This window comes from Martes martes (assembly GCF_963455335.1).
Source record: "Martes martes genome assembly, chromosome: 2".
Lineage (NCBI taxonomy): Eukaryota > Metazoa > Chordata > Mammalia > Carnivora > Mustelidae > Martes > Martes martes.
Window position 1 is genome coordinate 19,317,192 of NC_137889.1, and position 17,012 is coordinate 19,334,203.

The 17,012-nt window shown below is 37.9% G+C and overlaps 1 protein-coding gene across 2 annotated transcripts in view; it reads right to left on the minus strand.

Annotated features, from left to right (window-relative positions):
- Window positions 1–17,012, minus strand: part of LOC308338758 (rho GTPase-activating protein 7) — a 414,690-nt gene that overhangs the window by 88,236 nt on the left and 309,442 nt on the right. Inside the window, exon 1 of one of the 2 annotated variants that reach the window (XM_080797023.1) lies at window positions 7,497–7,578. The exons of the other annotated variant lie outside the window; for it this stretch is intronic. Coding sequence (XP_080653149.1) covers window positions 7,497–7,533 — 37 coding nt within the window. The 5' untranslated portion in view covers window positions 7,534–7,578. Of the gene's footprint in view, window positions 1–7,496; window positions 7,579–17,012 lie in introns of those variants that run through there. 2 annotated transcript variants of the gene reach the window in all.

A 17,012-nucleotide genomic window follows, 5' to 3' on the forward strand; every position in this document is an offset into this window, starting at 1 on the left:
GCATAGGTTCTATAATGGAGGGTCCCAGGAATTTGCACAAGGGTGTAACCTTTGGCTCATTTAAACTCAGGGAGAGTCTCATAAAACGTTAAAAACAATCCTCCTCCTACAGACAGACCATGAGGCTAAGTGCCTCAGTAAAGGTTAACTACTGTAATTATGAGCCCCAAACTAAGCACTTTTGGGAGCCTTTGCCCAGCATACCATCAGTAGAAAGAACACAATCTTGGCAGTAACATTCACTGAGAAGCATCAAGCTGAATTTGAGAAATTTTGAAAATGAATATTGTAGGATTGGTCACTAAATCAACTCATTCATAAACAAACAACCAGCTATACCATGGCCGTTCACTGTATAACTCATCTCAGTTCTTAACAGGCTTACGTTGTCCTATATTAACCAGTATCTCATTAAGAATCCTAATAAAACCCAATTACGTGAAATGAATTTTCTGAAAATGGAGTATCTGATCAGTTTAAATACTAAAAAATGGAGAATTGTCCTATATGGGCAAATCCAAACTTCTACTATCAGACATAAAATACAGAGAAGAATTTTTATTTTCTCATTCAGAATTTCTACTTATATGCAGGGATAGCTCCTTTTTATTTTGCTATCGAAGATACATATATATTTTTAAGCTTATCAGCAGTAAGGTCCCATTTTAGCTGAACTATGTTATCTATGGATGTCTGGTATGGGATTTCACAGTGATTCAAATAATTAATGGGAACAAAAGGAAGTTCTAAAGGGGAAGACGTAAGTAAAAATGATTTTTTAAAAGATTTTATTTATTTATTTGAGAGAGAGTACACAAGCAGGGGGACTGGCAGGCAGAGGGAGAAGCAGGCTCCCTGCTGAGCTGGGAGCCTGACGTGGGACTCCATTCCAGGACCCTGGGATCATGACCTGAGCTGAAGGCAAATGCTTTATCGATTGAGCCACCCAGGTGTCCCGGTAAAAATGATTTTTTTTGGAGGGTGGGACAGAGAGAGGGAAACACTTCAGCTTTATGATTTCCTACCATCTTCATCTCTTTCATCGTGTGCTTATTTGTCAGGTTGTCCTTAATTTCATTTATGCATTCATTTAAGTGTAGGCAAAGATGAGATCCCACCTTCCTTGCCCACTTAAGGACTCTAGAAATTCTCCCCCTTCTCTCCTGCATCACCAATTTTTTTCTTTCTTCTAAGTCATTTCTATCACATAAAAACACTCCTTTGAATCCACTTTCCTTCCCAGCTATTTCAATTCATCTCCTTGTTCCTTTTTACTGTGAAACTGTGAGAGTCTTGTACCCTAGATTGTGTTCAATTCCACTTCTTCCTTTCTCTTTTGTGCCCAACCCAATTACGTTTTACCTTCTCCCACTCCCCCAGAACTGCCCATCTGGAGTTACTCAAATCCAATGGTGAGTTCTCAAGGCTTCATCTTCTTGACTTATTAGCATTATCTGATAAGTTAATCATGTTTAATCATCCTTAAAAAGCTTTTCTCTTTTGGATTGCAGAGCCCTATACAAATTTTGAACTGCATGAGTCCACTTACATGTGATTTTTTTTTTTTTTAAGATTTTATTTACTTGCCAGAGAGAGAGAGAGAGTGTACACACAAGCAGGCCCAGAGGCAGGCAGAGGCAGTGAGAGAAGCAGGCTCCCTGACGAGCAAGGAGCCCGATGCGGGACTCGATCCCAGGACCCCGTGATCATGACCTGAGTCGAAGGCAGCGGCTCAACCAATTGAGCCACCCAGGCGTCCCATACATGTGATTTTTAAAAAAAATAAATATAGAACAGTACTACAAATATATTTCCTTTTCCTTATGATTTTCTTAGGTTTCTTTTGTCTAGCTTACTTTATTATAATAATACAGTATATAATACATATAACATACAAAACATGTGTTTATCAACTCTTTATGTTATTAGTAAGGTATCCAGTCAACAGTAAAGTATTGGTGATTAAGTCTTTGGGGAGCCAAAAGTTATACCTGGGTTTTCAGTTGTACAGGGGTTGGTGCACCAACCCTGTGTTGTTCAATGTTCAATTGTACATGCTCCAGGTTTTCCTCTTATTTCACTGGCCATGACCTTCCAGTCTCTTGCTGGCTTTTACTATTGCCTAGACTTTTAATGTTGGATTAAAGGGCTCAGACACCTTTGACATCTTTTCTAATTAAACTCTTTTTGGTGAGCTCATCCAGCCACGGCCTTGATACCATCCATATGCTAGTAACTCCCAAATTCATATCTCTAGCTCAAACTTCATCCCTGAATTCTACCCAACTGTCAAGTAGGCAATTAAAACTTAATGACAAATAGGCATTAAAAACTCATCTCCCCCTCAAAACTAATTTTTCCCTCAGTCTTATCCATTTTGGTTCCTGACAACTCCAGTTTTTAAACATACCTTCCAGTCATTCCTGATTCTTTTCTTTATCTCAGGCCCTGGACTCAACATTAGAAAACTTGTTGGCTCAACCTTCAGGCTATACCCACAGCTGAACTAGTTCTCATCACCTCCACTGCTCTCAAACTACTATAAGCCAATGTCATCTCCTGCCTGATTATTCCAGTAACTTCCTAGTTTCCTTGTGTCTACTCTTGTCCCTTTGGAGTCCCTTTGGAGTCCATGTGCAGCAGTCACATGGATCCCATTAAAACTTAAGTTACCTAATATCACTCCTCTGATAACCTTCTGCTGGCTTTCTATTCTACTTAGAGTAGAAATCAAAGTCCTTTCAGTAGCTTACCCGGCCATTCTTTCTGTCACCTCTCTGACCTTTTCTTCCACTACCTTTCCCTCACTCTCTCCTGTTCCCCTATTGGCCTCTTTGATGTTTCTTTAAAAGGAATCTGGGGCGGGGGCAAGGAATCTGGGGAGGGGGGAAAGCGACCTGCAGCTCCCTTTCACTTCATGACCTTTGTACTTGCTGTCTTCTCTGCTTGGAAAGTTCTTCCCCAAGAGAGCAGTATGGCACCTCACCCTTCATGTCTTTACTTAAATGTCACCTTCTCAGAGACTCCTTCCCTGACCACCTGATTCCAAATGTCAGTCACATCACTCTTCCCCTCAGCACTTCTACACTGTTCTCCTTCTCTGCTTTCTTTTTCTTCCCCATAGCACTTACGGCCTTCCAACAGAATAATGTACACATAATATATAATTTACTTATTTTCTTTACTGTTTACCTCTTACCAATAGAACCTAAGCCCCAAGACAGCAGAAAATTTGTCTGTTTCAGTCATTGAAGTATCCCTGGAGCCTAAGAGCATTTGGCACATACTAGGTACTCAATAAATATCTGTTGAGTGAAAAAGTCTCTTTAACCTCTCTGCTTTTCTCACTAGAATATAAGTTCCTTTGGGGCCGGGATCAGGTCATATTCATCATTCTGTCTTGCAAGTTTAATATAGCATCTGGCAAAGAGCAGGTGGTCATTAATATTTGCTGAGGTGAGCCATTGAAGAAAAACACACTCTACCATTCTTTGAGTATGCATTCCAGGATGCACAGACGGATGGGAGAGGACCACATAGATGATACAGAGAAGAGACAGAGAAAGTCAGTTAGCCAACATTTACATAAATATTAAATTTTACATTATGTAAAAATGTAGGTAGAATTGAGGAAATAAACTGAGGCTAGGCAGGTTCTTGACTTCTACCATCAAGAGAGTAGGAGTAAGGAAATTAATCATAATCGCCTGGGAATATTTGAGGTATTCAATGCTGCTACCTCCTCAGGAGACCCACTAACATTTGTGGAATATTTATTACGTGCCAGATTTTCTGATGCAATTTCCAGTGGCGGCTCACTGGTGTTTTCTTGGCCCTTCAATCCTCTAGCTCCAGCCTGAATAATTGCATTTCTCTCTGTGGTGGCACTTTCTTATATAAAAGCACAATCATACAAGTTAATAATATTTTTTGTTCTTGCACTCCTTCCCTCCACCTCTTTCTCCTTAATGGAAAAATATTCATAAAAATAGAACAGTTGCTTTGGGAGTTTAGTTTGCTATATAAAATCCAGGATAAGTATTTTAAGCAGGCCCATACAATGGAGGCAGTTTTAAATGGCCAAACCAGCTTTTAAAGCAGCTCCTTTGGTAGTAAAACGTTCACTAAAAGGAAAATAATGATAAGCATAAAATTTTGACCAGCGGTTACTCTGGAAGGTGGGAGGGACTTCCTAAATTATTGCAGACACTTAATTTCTTAAGCTGGATGGTGAGTACAAGGGTGTTCATTTTGTCACTTTTTATAGATTTTTATGAAATGTACATTTTTATGAAATATTAAAAAAAGAAACAGCTCCCTTAGACCAAGACTCTTCTCAAGCAATTATTTAAAGATCTTTAATGTACATTGGACTTGAGTTCACCAAAGTCACTTGTATAGCATCAAAATTTTCTATGATAAAATAATTGCAAGCATTTTAGCTCTCTATGAATGACTTTTATGTAAGAGCTATTCAACAATAGAGGTTAAAATAGCTTTTTCCTGTGAAGTTATATACTGATTCATTTTGTTTATTTATCAGTCATTTGTTCAAACTCAAAATGCTCTTCTCTTAGCACCAACATCATTGGAATTCCAGCCAAGACAGAAAAAGCCTATTTAACGCAAGGAATTCTAGTGATGATACCTAGGCCGTCACCACTAAATGCAACTATAATTAGGTAAAAATACATTTAGATCCAAATTAAGAAGGCAATTAGCATAGAGGCAGAAGAAGATAGGATTATTGAGCACAACCTAGGGTATAAACTTGTGGAATCACTATGCTGTATACCTGAAATTATTGTAACACTATGTGTCGACTATATTTAAGGAGGAGGAGAGAAAGGAGGATGGGGAGGGGAATGAGGAGATGACGATGATGACAGGACTCTTGGTCTTCACATTCCTACAAGCTCTCGGCTTCAGCAGGGCAGGAGAGAAGCACCTGGCCTGGAATAGGTGTGTTATGAGAGTTTGGAGCCACAGCTGTTCAATAAAAATATGACGCAGCCACCTTTTTATTTTAAATTTTTCTCATAGCCACTTAAAAAAAGAAACAGGTGAAATGCCTGTTAATTGTGTAGCTTATTTAACCCAATATATCCAAAATATCGTCAACTCAATAGGCAATTGATATAAAGATCATTAATGAAAAGTTTTACATTGTTTATCTCATCATGAGTCTCTGAAATCTGGTGTGTACTTTATACCCAAAGAGTGGACCCAGGTGTCTTGAAACCTAACGTTACACAATTTTGGATGATGCCCTCTTTAAGAAAAAGATACCAGCTACTAGTACAAAGTTAGGTGTGAGGGGCTCCCGGGTGGCTCAGTGGGTTGAGCCTCTGCCTTCGGCTCGGGTCGTGATCTCAGGGTCCTGGGATTGAGCCCCGCATTGGGGTCTCTGCTTGGCGGGGAGCCTGCTTCTCCCTCTCTCTCCCTCTGCCTGCCTCTCTGCCTACTTGTGGTCTCTGTCTGTCAAATAAATAAATAAAATATTTAAAAAAAACAAAGTTAGGTGTGAAAGTGAATATTGATTTAAAATGAGAAAAGACATCACTAGGAATTACTGGAGATTTGAAGATTCAGGTCTTTCTCTTTTGACAACTCCTGGCAATTTACCAGACACACATACACAGAACTGATTCCAGTGTAGCTTCTCTTCCTGCCTTGAACACCACAACCCCTGACACTCACAAAAACCCCGCTAAGTCAGAGTTTCTGAAGTGTGAGTTTCATTAGTGCCCAAGCTGAATTGTGTCGGCCTAAATTCTTATGTTGAAGTCGGATCCCCTACAACCTGAGAATGATACCGTATTTGGAGAGGAGATCGTAAAAGAGTTGAGGTAAAATAAGGCTACTAGGGTAGGTCCTAATCCATTTGATTGGTGTTCTTGGGAGAAGAGGGGGAGATTCCAGGGGCACTGGTACACGGAGGTTAAGACCATGTGAGGACAGAGCAATAAGGAGGCTGCAGGCCAAGGAGAGAGACCTTGGGAGAAACCAACACTGCCGGCACCTTGATCTTGGATTTCCAGCCTCCAGAACCCTGAGAAAATAAACTTCTATTGTTCAAGCCGCCTAGCCTTTGTTATGCTAGCCAGAGCAAGAAAGACAATTAGCTTCTTGCTAAAACTTCTGCTGAGGGACTTTGTTCTTTCCTGTCTCATCCCCTTGCTCAATAGCACCCTCTTCCTCTCGGTTCTAATCCAACCCGACTCCAGCCTTCCTTCCTTGAGGTCTTCCTTGTGGAGACCTCTGGGGCTCAGAGCACGAGAACTCTCACTGACCCACATTCATGTGGCAAGTGAATATGAGTTTCCAGATGACTGCTCATATTACTATCATGTAGTATGACTTTTGCTTTTCGACAAATAATATTGCTCCCTTACTAGGCGAATCCTTTGAAGACTATCAGGGACAATATCTTTTATCAAATTTGGACATCGGAAACATTTCTTGAGTAATCCTTTTTGAATGAGGAGAGAGGAGTTCCTATTCAGGGCTGTAAGATGGTTAAAAAAAAAAAAGAAGAAAGGTTTAGAAAAAACCAAACCCATATACTTTTAAAGTTAAAGGATAACCTGCCTTCTGCACTGAACAGAGAGAACTGTCATCACAACCGTGGTGGCTGAAGTCCCTTGCTCCCTCCTGCCGGAGGCACTGATCCTTGTTTCTGCCGTAACCACCCATTCCTGGTTGTTGCCTTCTGTTTTTCTGCTGCTTACACCAGCAACGGAAGTTCACAAGAGTATCTTCCAAAAAGCTTTGGCCAGAACCAAAGGAAGTGAGTACATTCAGGGGATGAAAGGATGATTCAACCTCTTTGTGTGTTTAATTCTTGGTATCCCTCCTGAAATTGCTGAAAAGAATGCCAACAAGTTGTAATTACCATGGTGCACCCTGGGAGGTGGACATCTGCCAGGACTCACTGGATTTCAACCAACAATCCATTCTAAGTAAGTCATTGAAAGAAATGAGCATCTATTCTGGTCATCTATAGAGAATATCTGTGACCCCTAAAAAGTCCACAAACATGCTTGATACACAGCTTCATAAAGCCATGCTTCTTACCGGCATTTTTGATGCAGGCATCGATGCGCACTAAATATAATATAGTAATTCATGCAGAGTGGGTGACAGAAAGTGGTAACACTTGGTCTCAGAATATGAGTAAACTTTTCAAAGAGCTACCCACAGGGAAATGTACACTTATTTTCTTAGTGAGAAAACATAGCTGGGCTCAAAATATTTATCAAATGCTGTATTTTTCCAGGGAGGGGGTGGGGGGACATCCATCACCATCCTTAGGAAAGTGAGAGGACTGCTTTTGCCATCAGAACAGCTTCCAAGGCCCTCGTGCCAATTGCCGTGTGGAATGATTCATCAGCTTCAGAAACTTCTTTGGGAGCTGAGTGGGCAGTCATGAATCATCTCTCGCCCTTTGCACATATCATTACTGATCTCCTTGGAATATTATATGAAAATAATACCTTGCATTTTTGTGAAGAATGCTTTTCCTGATGGCATCAGACATCGGGGCTGGAGTAAAAACAGGCCCTGGTGAGCTGTGTATGCCGGGATTGGGTATGTTCCAAAAACGTTTGCAAATGCTGTTTTGAGTCTGAGTCAACACATCTGATCCGCAAGGTTGTGGCAGGCAGAAGCCGGTGGTGCTGGCAAAAGCACAAGGATTCGTTTTGGGGGATTAAAAAGAAACGATGAATTTTATCCCCTTCACAGTCAACTTGAAGGGGCACTGTACACTTGAATTATCCTGTTTTGTTATGGATAAGAAAGTAATCCTAGGAAAATCAACCTTTCCTTTAAAAAACATGGTGTACATGCACTGAGAAAAATACTGAGTGTGCTTTTCCCCTTTGATACGGCGATTTCTCATTTGTTTGGCCAGAGCTGATACCATAAAAGTTTATCCTGGGGGAAGGAAGAGCTAGAACCTCGAAGTCTTTGGGTTCCAGTCCCAAACTTATCACCAATTTGCCGAGTAGTTTTGGAGCTACCTGGACACCGGGAGATACCCACTGAAGTTGACCAACATATTTTGTGAGCAACTAGAGACGGCAGTCATTTTGTCACAAGATCAAAAGCAGATGAGCTGTCTCCTCAAACATGTTCTTACAAGTAGCAACAACTGCAGTGGCAGGTTTGAGCCTTCATATATAAATAAACAGCTCCTGTCAATGGTGAACAAGTCAGCTGACGTGACTGAATGCAGCTTGTTGCTCCTGGAACCATGTTCTATGAAGAATAGTTAATAGAAGTAAGGATACTCAAATTTGTAGGAAAGAAGATTCAGAGAAAATCTAATAGTGTCTCTTTCTAGTGGTAAGGCCTCTGTGAAGAAGGAGAATTAAACTTCTTTTTCCTTGTGTGAAATCAGAGTATAAAATACACGTGGAAACAGATTTCAGACTGACTCTGGGGACTATTTTCTAATAGCTCCTTAGAGATGATACCACAATACCAAGTAACATCCCTTCCCTGGAGGTGTCCAAGTGGACACTTAGGGGCCATGTGGAAGATAAACTGTGATTTCATTCCCCTTCTTCAAGGTTTCAGGGACCATGGAAAAAAAAAAAATAAAAGCAAAGGGGCACTGTAGAAACAGAGACGGTAGTTTTTCAATTTTTCTCCCTAAAGATATTTTAATTGTCACCATTTAACAAAATAAAAGACATTTTAAGCTAAGAGGAACAGAAAAGAATTACTGTAAGAATGGCTAGTTCTTGAATGCTATCAAGAATAATTCAATATATTCAAATCTGTGAAAGATCTATCATTTATGTAAATTAAAACATACAATCAATATGTACACACACACACACATGCACGGGTAGGAAGAAGACATATCAACTCATGAGCATTGTTGTCTCTGGATGGGGAGAGGAAAAGGGACTAGAGTAGTGTTGGAAAGGACAACTCTGTCCTCAATATTTTATTTATGTAAAAAAATGATAGCAGAAAGAGGATAAAACATCCACATTTATCAATCTCTCAAACGAAACACCAAGCTTTACTACATTGCCTTTATTTTTCTCATTTCAACAGCCACCGATGTAAACTATATTGTCCATTATTACCAATTCACGGGCTGTTATCTGGGGGACAGACGACTATTCATTTATCAACTGTACCCTCCAGGCTTACAATGGGGTGTGTACCATGTTCATGCTTCCTCCCAACCTATGATTCTATGGTTCTATAATTCTCAATTTTCAGCAGATCCTCCTTTCACAGTTTCTTTCAGATTTTATATTTCCTCTGAAAACAGAAAGAAAACTCTTACTCAGCGATCTTTTTGTAATGTGTGCTGATTATCCCTTGGGACTAAGAGAACTTCTCCCAATTTTAGAGTCATGGTATACTACTTACTGTGTGATGTCACATTCCTAGTAGCAAAATATCCTTAAGTAGTCTTTTTTTTTTTTTTTAAGATTTTATTTATTTATTTGACAGACAGAGATCACAAGTAGGCTGAGAGGCAGGCAGAGAGAGAGAGGTGGAAGCAGGCTCCCCGTTGAGCAGAGAGCCCGATGCGGGGCTGGATCCCAGGATCCTGGGATCATGGGATCATGACCTGAGCCGAAGGCAGAGGCTTTAACCCACTGAGCCACCCAGGCACCCCCTTAAGTAGTCTTTAAGTGAAATCACCTATAATCATGGCTTGAAATGAGCTGGGATTACTTCTAGTGATGGGGATGTTTGGGAGAGGGGGCACAGATGGGACTTTAATTTGATTTTACTACTTCAGAGAAGTTAAAAACCATTCCCAAATATCCTCCAATTTATGTTTTCTCTACTTGGTCTTTCTATACATCTCCTTGCAAAGTACTTGGCCTATGATATATACTGAGTAGTCTTTTTTTTTTTTTTTGATAGATGGCTGAGTACTTATCAAATATTTCAGGTCCTGTTCTTATCTATTTCATACTTTTTATCTAATTCTGGGAATAGTTTCTAACCTAGGGTCCAAGGGCATCTAGTGGAGTAAAGAGAATGATGCATCACTGTGCCATTTTCAGCATTTCAGAAAGCTTCAAGAAGTCTGACTGAAAATATCCAACTTATTTGAATGCAATTGTATCAACACGGTTTGCTAACAGTAGCTATCATAAGCTGACCAGAGTCCCTCATTGGTAGGTATTTAAGCCACTTATTTATATTTTTTAAAAAGGAAGTGAGATTGAAGAAAAAAAGATTTCAAGAAAATAAAAGATCTTCTGGAAGCTAATGTTAGTCCTGGAAGAGATTCATAATCAGGAACATGGTCTGAGCTAGTAACAAATTTTTAAAGTAGTGTTGGCAAAGGGACAGAGCAAAAAAAAATTTCACACTCCAAATTGACACCAGTAATTCTCTTGCATTCATAGCTTGCCCATTTGTTTTGAACTGCACCATTTAGAAAGGCAAAGTGGAGATGTTGCTCTGGTTCTTGAGGTTACCTCTCCCAATACATCCGGAACTCAGATAAAGCTGCAACTCCTTGGCCTGGCATTTCAATCATGAAGTTCAACCAACATTTATAACTAATAGTGATTTATAGCTTTGAATGGACTTTCACATATAAACTCATCTTAATCACTGATCTCAAACATGATTTTTTTTTTCTTATGCCATTGAACACATTGACTAACAAATTTCTCTTCATTCCTTAGAACTACCCTTGGAATGTTACTTCCCTTAGGGATCATTTCCTCCTGTTCCAATAGTCCAGACTTTTTACTGCCTTCTCTTTGTTCTTACTGCATTGTATATATACTTTTATTAAATCATTCTTATTTTATATTAAAAATTATTTGTATTTTACATTAAAATTATTTTTATATATGCCTTCCATACAAGACAGTGAGAGAAGGATGTTATTTCTATGTGTTCATGAATGATAACACAGAGGTCAGAGAAATGGGTAAAAAAAGGAAACCATGGAGCTGATAAGTTTTAGAGGCTTATTTTGAAACTGGGTCTTCTGCCTCCAGCTCATGCTGTTTCTATTCTATAGCACTACCTTTCGTAGATATGATGCTCAATTTTGCTAACTACTATAAGTATTACCATGTTTTTGTTTATTAAAGTGGTGGCAATTAAACTTTTTAAGAAAAGTAACAATGACCCCAATAGCTTGCATTTATTGAGTGTTTACAATATGCCAGGAAATGTTCTAAGAGATTTAGATGTATCAATTCATTTAATTCTCACAATAATCTTACAAGATTATTAATAACTATAAATTATTATCTTCATTTTATAGATAAGGAAACTGAGGTGCTGAATGGTTATATAATTTGCTTGAAGTCACCCAGCTAAAGAGTGGCAGAACTGTGATTCATACAGAGGTAGTCTGGCTTTGGAATCCATATTTGTAATGAAAGTAGACTGAAACACTAATGTTTTCTCTCCTCAGTGGAACTTTGGACATGAATACTGTCTACAAGATTGGTTTCCATTTTGACACCACGCAAACCATCGGACCAAGGTTTGGCTGCGGTTCTCCATTTATAGCCTCAACTATAATTACAGAGCACAGAAGACAGATGGAATTGATTCAGATGATTGAATACATTGGGTTTCCTGTGGATAGTCATTATGAAACAAGCAGGGTTTTTATTTTGTCCCCCCCCACCACTCTTCAAATAATAAAGCGAACTGACAATTGAAGGAAAAAAAGAAAAAAGAAAAAAAAATCCAAACAACCTGTTTCTGATTTGTTTGGGACTTCATTCAAGGTTGTTGGAAGCATTCAGAATTGCATTTCAGAGTGTTCAAAATAGCCATTCTCTTTTGAAATAACTTTGATATGAAAAAATAAAACAGTAAAATATGTAATGTCAAGCTATGTTAAGAACCTTCTGCATGTAGAATAAAAAAATGCAAAAAAATATTCATTACAATTTACTTTGTAAAGATCACCTGAGTATAAAACCCAGATAAAGACAAAATAAAATCATGAACAGGAACAAGTGCTTCATAAATATTTTATGCCTTGTGATAATAATGAAGAACTTCATTAAAAAAGTATATTTAAGATGGTGATATTTAACAACTAGAAGAACTCGAAAATAGACCCTAGAGTGTGTCTAAAGAAAAATTTCTAATTCCTAATATATTAGGTTAAAATTCAGTCACTATTATAGTTATTTAAATCCTATTGTAGTCTAGCAATTAAGAAGGAAAACAATTTATGCCACTGAGATTTTGGGGGACTCCAAAATCTCTAGAATATATTCTGAACATTATTGTCTATAATTCTACACAACTAACTTACTCATTCCTAGTAGTTTCCCCAAAATACACCCTACCCTGACTGCTGTATATGAAGTATTCCTGAACCCCAGCTAAATGACTTGGGTCTTTATTTTCCAGACCTTAAATTACCTTCCTTCTTTTATTCATATTTCCTAACCTGTTTGTCACCTTCACTTCTCTTTGGGCTTCTTCTTCTTTTCATTCCTTGTTCATCCATCTGTCCATCCATTTAACATTCATTTCACTTCCCATACCACGACTTTACTCTTATCAAATCAGAAGCTTCTTCCTTTTTAACACATTAAATTTCTTCCCTTTTTCAAGGACAACTTGAGATTTTAGAGTCAGTCTTTCATGAAAAATTAATAGGACAGTGAGATTCACACTTTTTCATCTCCTGAACACTCACCTCACATACTTTATCCCTCTTTGTCCTTTTTTAAACCAAAGATGGTGTTGCCATCATAGTATTTAGGTTGTGTTCACTTAACTGTTGTTCAGTTACTAGTATCTATGGTTTCCATTTTAGGTTATAAGATACTAGAGGTAAATTAGCATCCAAGGTCAATAATCACCACCTTACTTTTTTTCAAATTTTTATTTGGATTTTTTTTTTTTTTCCAAAAAACACCTAGGCTCTCCTCAGCCAAGATAATGAATAGGGAATTCACTACAAAATTAGAAGCAGGGGAGGGAAATAACAGTGACAAGAAATGTCTAGATTCCTTCCAGCAGTTTTGGAATTGTGTTGGGGATTTGTATTTCTAACTTTGGATATTTCCTGAAAGTGAAATGAAGACTGAATTTTCTCTGAAAAGGACGAAGTTGAACAAAGCTGGAGGTTGTGTACGGTCCTGTCTAAATGATGAGTCAACCATATGTGAACAAAAGTGACAGATGGAGTGGGCTGGGGTCTTGTCCTCTCTTTTTGCCTGTTTTACTCTAAGAGTATTTTTCCCCTCCATTGTACCAGTTGTAAACACAAGCTCTTACTTTTTAAGGCAAATGTTCCTCAGGGTTATAGGCAGAAGAGGAAATTCCTTTTAAAATAGCTTTGCGATAGGACTCCTATCCCTTACCTTTTGGGAAACAGAATAGAATGGATGGGAAATAACATGATAAGAAAACAACTGTAGTTTTGTGTGAATTTTAAATCCAGTCTCTGCACTGGGGGAGTTTCAAATGGTTTGTGCTGACTCATTTCCCTGACTCTGCTATTACCCTAAAGTGAGACTCCATTATGAGTCTTGCATACACTCATAAGCATTATTAACTTCTTGGATCTTTGATGTGATTTTGGCCAACAGAATCATTGTAGTATGCCTATCATGGGAATGGCTTTGAAGAGTCTTGAGGCTTGGTGGGGCACAAACGCTCAGGGGGAAGAGATTCCTATTAAGGAAAATATTATAGTAAAGCTAGAAATAATTCCAAAGTCTTCATTCGATGTGGTAAACGTCAGGTATTAGGACAAATGGACCCATGGACTAATAAAATTCTGCTGTGTGAGCTAACATAAAGCATCTGTGTGGACTGGGAAGTTGGAAAACAAAACATGTGGGTAGCGTTAACCTCTGACGTGAGTGAATAAAACTCACTTTCAGTTATTTGAAGGTCAAGGTAATGAGAACTCCTAGCATTGATTAAGGTTAAACACACTATTTCCCTCAGACTTTAGAGATAGCTTTAGTGTTCTGTTGGTCAATATTGATATGGGTAAAGCTTAAATTCCACATTAAAAAAAAAAACTTTCTACATAAAAATAAATGATTGTAGATGTAGACAGTTTCAGGCTAAGTTCAGCTCTTTTACCCATTCTCTCTCTCTCTTTCTCTCTCACACACACACACACACACACATACATATTTTCATATATATATAATCTCCTCACAGGTTTTAAAAGCAATAAAATATTTTATTAAGCTAAAGTCATGGTTATTTCATTTCATTATGAGTAGGATACCTTACAAATGAACTAAATCACTGGCAAAAGAATGCTGCACTTTAATCACCTGAAAACATAACATCTTTTTAAATGGCCACTAGATATTTTGCTGATTTCATCAATTACTTGTCACACGTTGGCTGGAAATTCTGAACCATTCCACTCATTTATTAACTCAGCCAGGGAACTGTTTTTAAAATTTTATGAGAATGTTTGTGGTCAAATTCCTTCATTGCCTTTACATATGACTAAGTGGAGAGAAGGCTTTTCAATTGGTTAATGGTACAAGCACCTGCCTTGTATTTTGCACTGCAACCATAACTATGATGCTAATTGGCTTGCTTCTTAGCACCTTCTTGATCGTACTGCCCGAGTTTGGCTAGTCTTGCAATGGAGCATTTGGGGATCACATATAAAAATGAAACTGTTATAGACCAGATGGCATTATTGGGTGGTCACACTAGCAAAAACAAACTGTACTGCAAGTTTTAACTGTAGATAGGAAAATAGAGATCATTTCAGGCTGCAGTGTGGTCTAATACACATCATCTGCACCTCTAAGAGTAGCCAGTATTCATTCTAAGGCAGCGGCCCTGAAAGACCTAGTCTTGCACCCCAGCAAGCATGCAAGAGGATTCTTTGGGGTCTGGGCAGAAAATACGATAACTTCTATTTATAGTTTATTTTTTTATTAACAGAGAATGACATTAGGCATTGCTAATATTTAGTATATAGATTGACATTGATTCACACCTTCATTCCACATGTCATGTCTACTGAGGGAGGAATGCGAACTTCATGGCTTGGATGGGTTGTCAGTCTCTGGTACTCATTTGCTTTTAGGATATACAAATAGGTTTCAATTTACCTGTAGATAAACACTGGTAAACTTAAGGGATCTAAAAGATATATTCTTGCATTTGAAAAGAAATTTGACTGAAAACAGCACTGATGAGTTTATACAAAGTGAAGAGGAAGAAGTTGATATTTCTTCAACTCCTAATACGAACTCTTTTTTTAAAAATTAATTAATTAATTAATTAATTTGACAGAGATCACAAGTAGGCAGAGAGGCAGGCAGAGAGAGAGGAGGAAGCAGGCCTCCGGCTGAGTAGAGAGCCCGATGCGGGGCTCGATCCCAGGACGCTGGGATCATGACCTGAGCCGAAGGCAGAGGCCTAACCCAGGTGCCCTCCTAATACGAACTCTTAATGTGTCAACAGTCTAATCAGATTTGGAAAAATGTCTGTGTCCATCCCCTCTCTGCCATGAAATTATCAAAAGGATTATGAAAATATTAATATACATTTACTACTTTTCAGAGTGATGCTTGATCTGGGGGAAAAATGTGCCTTGAGGTATCAGATAAGGATAGAACAAGGTCATCATGACTAGCAAGAAATTTTAAGTCTACACATACAAAACATAATCTCTTGATTTATTCCGTGATGTATGGTTATATGATACGCGACCTAATATTTAATGCTAAACGTTTAGAAGCCATACTTGAAAATTTTTATTCATGACTTAAAGGTACATTAAGGAAACACTTGTCTTTCATGCCAAGATAAAAATGGCTAAAAGAATCCTTGAAAAACAATATGATGTCAAGGTATAATACACTCCTTTAATAGTAAACTCTGGTGACAAATGCAAAGTAAACATCATTAAAGACTGAAGAAACAAGTTTTGTAACAAATTGTGTAGTGTAAGAGGTTTGGTAGGTATAGTTAAATGAAAGCACAGATGTTTCTAACAGATCTCAAACTATAATATTTGCTAAATTTTGTTTCAATGATGGAATATAAATGATTACCTTCCCACTTTTATTGCAAGTCACTAAAGGAAAGAAAAACCAATGAGGTGATAGTCTCAACAAATGACTCTTTCAATAAAAATAATATTTTGCAGAAAAACTATTAATTTAACCACAGAAAGAATTCTAGGCTAAGTTTATAAAGACAACATTGGAAAGTTAATAGATGAGCTATTTTAGCCAAGAAGTCAAAGCCAAAAGTGCACAAAATGCTATAGGTTGACACTGATATTCTAACATTTTAATTTAAAAACTAATATAGTGAGTTCTTTACAGTATTTGAAATGAGGTAGGGAGTGACCACAGAAACCATTTATCATACAGCAACTCACTGGTTATCTCATTGCAAAGAACCTGAACCTAAAAACTCATTTCTATTTAACAAAAAACAAATACTTCAAATTTGCTGACATTTCTGTGATGACAAGTAGCTGTCACTATTATGTTAACTGAGCATACATTTTTCAAAAGTCTATATATAACGTGTTTCTCTAAGATAAAGGTGACATTTGAACAATGGGTGAGGAAGCAACTGCTTTATAAGACAAACAACAACTTGTGTTTCGTACAAAGCGTTCTTGTAATATTTTGGAAATGTGTGCCTTGTTATGTGAATTTATTATTGAAAACAATGTGTATGTACCACCTATTAAAACTCCCATAAGTAACATTAAAAATTTTGATACAGTTCTCTCACCTGTTAATTTTTTCTAAATGAGGCGCTTCAGTAATTTTAAAACATATATGTTAAAAACATAAAAATGCGGTTTCTTATTGGTATTCAAGACATTAAAGGAGAGATTTGTTAGTAAAATGTCAGCAGAATCCTTTGGATAACTGTTAGACTGGATGGAAAATTTTGTATCATAATTTATTTATAAAGTTGCATGTTGGGGCGTCTGGGTGGCTCAGTGGGTTAAAGCCTCTGCCTTCGGTTCAGGTTATGATCTCAGGGTCCTGGGATCGAGCTCTGTATCGGGCTCT